Here is a 6,057-nt window from a genome sequence, read left to right as displayed (position 1 = left end):
GAGGGGACAGACGCTGCGCACCGAGTCCGCCCCGCTCTTGCCGGGCGGTGGGGGGGGGGGGGGAGCCTGACGAGCGGGGCGGGGCGCTGCGCGCGCGGCTGCCCGCCGCCGGCAAGCCAATAAGGGCGGGCGGCGGCGGCGGGCCGGAGCCAATGGGCCGGGGCGGGCCGCGGGGCGCCATGGGCCGCGGCAGCGCTGTCCCGCCGCGGGGCCGGTAGCGCAGTGTGTCCCCGCTCCTCCTCCTCCTCTTCTTCTTCTTCTTCTTTCTCCTCCTCTTCCTCCTTGCCGCCGCAGAGGGCCCAGTGCCCGCCCGCCCGCCCGCCGGGCCGCGGCGCTGCCCGGCGACGGAGCTGGCCCGGCGCGGCTCCGTGAGGTGCGGCCGCCCCTTCCCCGCCCCGGCGGGCTCTGCGCGGCGCCAGTGAGCGCCCGGCGGGGCGTGCGCGCCCCTCCTTCCCTCCTTCCCTCCCTCCCTCCCTCCCTGTCTCTCTCCGCCCGCCGTGAGGGCGGGAGGGAAGCGGCAGCCCCGAGCGGGAGGCGAGGGAGGCGGCGCGCCGGGAGCCATGCGGGAGTACAAGGTGGTGGTGCTGGGCTCGGGCGGCGTGGGCAAGTCCGCCCTCACCGTCCAGTTCGTGACGGGCTCCTTCATCGAGAAGTATGACCCCACCATCGAGGACTTCTACCGCAAGGAGATCGAGGTGGACTCCTCGCCGTCGGTGCTGGAGATCCTGGACACGGCGGGCACCGAGCAGTTCGCCTCCATGCGGGACCTCTACATCAAGAACGGGCAGGGCTTCATCCTGGTCTACAGCCTGGTGAACCAGCAGAGCTTCCAGGACATCAAGCCCATGCGGGACCAGATCATCCGGGTGAAGAGGTACGAAAGGGTGCCCATGATCCTGGTGGGCAACAAGGTGGACCTGGAGGGCGAGCGGGAGGTCTCCTTCGGGGAGGGCAAAGCCCTGGCCGAGGAGTGGAGCTGCCCCTTCATGGAGACCTCGGCCAAAAACAAAGCCTCGGTGGACGAGCTCTTCGCGGAGATCGTCAGGCAGATGAACTACGCCTCGCAGCCCAACGGGGACGAGCAGTGCTGCTCCTCCTGCGCCATCCTCTGAGGGCGGCGGCGGGCCGGGGCTGTCTGCGGGGACACGACGGTGGCGGCCGGCGGGAGAGGCGGCGGGAGCGACTCGGCGCCCCGGCCGGTGCAAACCGCGGGGCGGGAGCGCTGCCCCCGGCAGCCGCCGAAAACAGACGCGCACACACATACACAGAGAGAGAGAGAGAAAAAAAAAAAAAAAAAGAAAAATCGGAAAAAAAAAAAATCGTGTTGGAAATGTGGCTTTTTTCGGCATGTACGTTTCGTCCAGTCTTGGTCGTTGCATATTTCCTGTCAGTGTCTGCCGCGGGCTGCCGCCCTGCGCCGGCAGCGGGCACCGGGGAGGAAGGCTTCGGCGAGGAGCGGTCCCTGCCCGCCTGGAAGAGCGGGGCGCAGGCGGGAACACACACACACACCACACACACCCACCCCCCGCCCCGCCGGGACAGGCGTGAGGAGAAGCCGCGGCCCCCCCGTGAGGAGAAGCCGCGGCCCCCCCGTGAGGAGAAACCGCGAGCCCCCGTGAGGAGAAACCGCGGCCCCCCCGTGAGGAGCCCTCCCCCCGCGGCCACGCGTGGAGCGCCCCGCCGCCCGCCCCCAGGATCTCTATGCAAAGTTGGGTGGTTGTGCCGGGGCGCCCAGCCTGGAGAATTGCACATCTTGAACTGGGACTTTTAACTTAAAACACTGATGCCAATACAGTGTGGGGTGCCAGAAAGTGTCTGCTGATGAATATCCGTGAAATAATTTTCTATTTTGTTTACCTGCTGTATCGGATGGGAGTTTGCAGGAGAGTGGTAGCGTGTTGGGGTTTTCCTGGTTTTTGTTTGGTTTTTTGTTGTTTGTTTTTTTTTTTTAAAATCAGCTGTGAAAATGTTACAAATCTGCACAATTTTTTGGGTGTGCGTGTGTGTGTGATTTCATTTCTATTTTAATTTTTCTTCGGCGGGTGGGAGCGGTGGTGTTTTTGTTCCGAGGGTTTTTCTTTTGGGGTTGGCAATAACTGATTTTGATGACTAGCTCTCTAAAGTGCAAAGACTTCCTATATGTGATGCAGGGCCAACAGCAACCCTGTGTCTGTAGAGTGCCTTCAAAACTCAGCTGTTCCAGCCGGTGCCAACCTGTGAAAGCTCCACAGAATCCCATTATCTACTACTCCAAAAACTACTTAACAGTTTCCTTGCAGTAATCATACCGAACAAGCCAGGACAAAAGGGCCTATTGTTAGTGGAATTTATTTCTTATTTCCATCTGAGCCTTTTAACTGTTATTTCCATGTCTTGCAAGTTCGGGCTTCATTTACTTCAAATTTACAAGAATTTAGCCTCTTGGGATTTTGGGGGGGGGGGGGGGGGGGGGGGCTTGCTTTTTTTTGCCTTTTTTTTTTGCCCCCCCCCCCCTTTTTTTTTTTTGCTCCCCCCCCCCTTTGGTTTTGTTGTGGGGTGTACCTCCAGCCAGCAAAGAAGGAAATCTTATCGTTGTGATGTACCAAGAAAATTCTAACAACTGTCATTTTAATTCCAGACATGCATTTAAGAGATGTCTATCCGTTTTAAGAATTTTAATACAAATGCTGTTTTTTAGAAAACCACTTTGTGCGCTTTTATGTATTACATGAAACACTAACTTTCACGTAGGCTGTTAATCCTGATTTATACCTTAATAGAAGTGAAAGGCGGGGAGGGGGCTTGATTTAGCTAAGGACAGTGTTTAAAAAAAAAAAAAAGGACAAACCACAAGATTGCTATTTTGCCTAATATTTAGTAATTTTTAATACAGTTTTTCATTTGTGTTTAGGTCCTGACCCTATGTGATGCCAGCATGTGAGTGGAACGCTGTATTCAGTAGGCAACTTTAGGAAGGTAGCGTGGCTTTAATGCAAAAGGACTTGTAAGATTAGGTCCTTATTCCTTACTGGGAACAGCATGGTTTATTGGGGTAAAATTCTGAAGGTCGATTATTTATAAAATTTAAGCTTTTAATCTCATTGCATTACAACTCTTTAAATTGTACATCAGACCAATATTTCTTTTCTGGTTTGCAGAGGGGTTGGGCTGGGAGGAGAGCTGTCATTTGGAAGATCTAAGGAGTTTGTTTACCTCCATTATCTTCCTCTCTTAGCCCCTTCTTTAAGGATTAGCACACAAAACCTGCAACTCTTTTTTTTTTTTTCTTTTCTTGTTTTTCCTTCTCTCCTCCCCACCCCCCCATCCCAAGAAGACTTGAAATTATCTTACAACATGAAAGCAAAAGTTGAGCAATGATGTGTAAAGGGGTTTTTAATCAGGCCAACTGAAAACTAACTGCCATGACTCCTACCCTGAGTCTGATAATTTCTTCTATTTTAAGTAGGAAAACTTTCTGCTTCAGCACTGGAAGTGTTTAGTATTAGTTTAATTCTATGTATTGAAATCCCAGTGATTTAAATGAAAATTATAATCTTGTATTTTAGTTGAAAATTGGATGCTTATTTTAGCAACAGCCAGTATGTACTGAAAATTTGGAAAAGATTGTATACTTAAGTATTGAACATATCTCCTCTCCTGAGCTCACATGTATCCTTCAAAACAGCAAGGACCTGTTCTGATACAATCAGTCAGGTTGTATCAGTCAGACTGATACAATCACAGTTAAAAACAAAGAGGGTTGGAGAAGGCAACCCTAGTGATGGTCCCTCAAAGTCTGCTTGGGGCCTTTGTATAACAGACAAATTGATCCAGCCCCCCATTTTTAAGTGAAAACCGAAAACCTCTTTGCAGGTTATCTTCAATAAATTTCTAAAAATTAATTAGAAGCCAGCTCATTGAGGACTAACGTATTAGAAGTAAGGGCTTCTTGTAACAAAAATACTGCATTGAAAACTAAGAAAGCTTGACAGCCGCCATGTTTGCAGTTTAAAAAACTTCAAGTCTGAAGTTTAAAAAAAAAATGCCATAAATTTACATCTTGACTATTGCTATGGTTCAGTTTTGCCTTAAAATTCAATGGGACTATACGGTTTTTAGCACCCAACAGGCCTTGCTCTAGATCCGTGTATTGAAAGCAACTTGTTCCGCTTAATAAAAGCAGGTAGTTATTATGTTCTCCCCAACAGATAGCAGATTCTTCATGTTTTCTAGTGCCTCCTGTTTCCTTACTGCCAGTGTTGTGATTCAGGAATGATGCAAAAATGGGTGTTTGTAGCACACAGCGGCACATAAAGTCCAGTTTTTCTCAGCCTAGCAGAGCAGCTGAAAGCAGCATAATAAGTTCTGGATTATGCTGGGCTTTCTTGTAGATATATTCTGGTTCTTGCCGAAAAGGTGTGTTCATTAAACAGTGAAGCGTTTAAGAAACCATGGCATGGGTCTAATCAAAGTTTTGAATGTATTTAGATGTTCAATGTTCTCTATGACTTGGTGAGGACAGTACAAAAAGTAGAACTCAGTAGTCTGATCTTCCAAATACTCTGAAGTGTTTTGGTGCTTGTTACACATAGGCCTTGTCTATAAAGTAGGAAAAAGTCATACTGCTTTAACTTGACTGAATAATGAAAGCTATATTAGCTTCTACGCTTGAGGAAAATGTTGTATCAATATAAAGGTACTCTTTTATTCCTTTTCCCTGTGGGAATATGTTATACCCGTGTCAATACAAAGGTGGTATATAGCTCTTTTCACAGTGAGAATTGCAAATATTTAATTGATTTGGAAGAAAAATTACATTCCCGGCCAAAATACTTCCTGACAATGCAGAAATTGTGTAAACAAGGCCTTACTTTAAGGCTGGTCTTATGGCCACATATTTTGCTGTACATAATGATTGTATTTTTAAAAATCCAAGCTTGTTCTATTGCAAGAAAGCGTGTTGTTGAAATCCTAGTCTCTGTGATTGTAACCGTGCAGTATTCTCAACCTCATTTTCAATACAAGTGTGGTTCTTCTCAACGTGATGCTCAGGCTTTATTGATGCTTATGTTTCTGGAGATGATGTTGAATTCTGTGGCTATGGGATTCCTGACGGTTATGCTTCTCTCAAAAGAATGTATGGCAAGTTTTTTGCAAAGGGCATTTTAAATAAAGGGCAGCTGGCTCTTTATGACTTCTTCATTTGGATACTCATTGTGTGCAGGTGTTGTTAAGTATCACGTTTCCCCAAGGAGTGACAAAATGCAGAAACTTTCATGTTATTTAAGAATTTTGTATGAAAAGGAGTGGCATGTACGTTCTTCTCTCTTTGAAATTAATGGACAACTCCTGTGACTGTAGATGGAAAATGGTTGGAGCTCTCCTGCTGTTAGAAGCTCTCTTACCCACCAGGTTTGTATAGTAGGCAACCCAGACACTCTTCTTTATGGACCTTCACTGTATCTTTGGGAACTACTGTTTGGAGTGCCCATTCATGTTCGGGTGAGATTTGAGACTTGATGTAGAAGCAAATGTGTGTATGAGCTGTGTTCAAAGGTGAAGTAGTTTTAAATAATGATCTTTGTAGCTTATAGCCTGCTCCTAAAGTGTTTATAGCCTCATGCAAAATGTATATGTCAAAAAGATTCTCCTTCCTGTCATATTATAGCATGGTGTTCTAGAACCTCATTTTTGTAGGACTCCAACATCTGACCAACTTCTAAAACTTTTTATTTGGGGCTGGCAATCTTTGGTAAACGTGTGCATAGCAGATGAGAGTGATTCAATAGCAGATTTTTAGTTCAAGCAGCTAAAGGTATTCAAGTGAGTTACAGTGATGGGAAATGGAGTGGAAGTGCATTGCTGGGGCTGGGTGTGCTGGATTTGTGTTTTTTGTTGTTTCTGTTTTTTAATTTGAGTAGACTAAGGGTTTGGTAGTCTGTAATTGACAACCTTACTGTATTTCCCAAGTAAGAGTCATTGTGTGTGTGTATTCTGACTTCATTGGGGTTGCAGTCAGAATTCTTGCCCTTACCACAGATGATCTCAACCTCTGTGATCTCAATTCTGCATTTAGTC

The 6,057-nt window shown here is 47.5% G+C and overlaps 1 protein-coding gene across 1 annotated transcript; it reads left to right on the top strand.

Moving 5' to 3' along the window:
* The first annotated feature begins 406 nt into the window (after window positions 1-406).
* Window positions 407-1,994, top strand: RAP2B (RAP2B, member of RAS oncogene family). The gene has a single exon (XM_049803010.1). It carries the CDS (start codon window positions 561-563, stop codon window positions 1,110-1,112), a length of 552 nt encoding a protein of 183 aa, XP_049658967.1. The 5' UTR covers window positions 407-560; the 3' UTR covers window positions 1,113-1,994.
* The last annotated feature ends 4,063 nt before the right edge of the window (window positions 1,995-6,057 follow it).

This window comes from Accipiter gentilis, chromosome 6 (assembly GCF_929443795.1).
Source record: "Accipiter gentilis chromosome 6, bAccGen1.1, whole genome shotgun sequence".
Taxonomy (NCBI): domain Eukaryota; kingdom Metazoa; phylum Chordata; class Aves; order Accipitriformes; family Accipitridae; genus Astur; species Astur gentilis.
Note: the sequence above shows the minus strand (reverse complement) of the source record. Positions and strands in the feature narration are given on the sequence as shown.

Coding starts and splice junctions, on each gene's coding strand:
- RAP2B (XM_049803010.1), top strand. CDS start 561: ATGCGGGAGTACAAGGTGGTGGTGCTGGGCTCGGGCGGCGTGGGCAAG.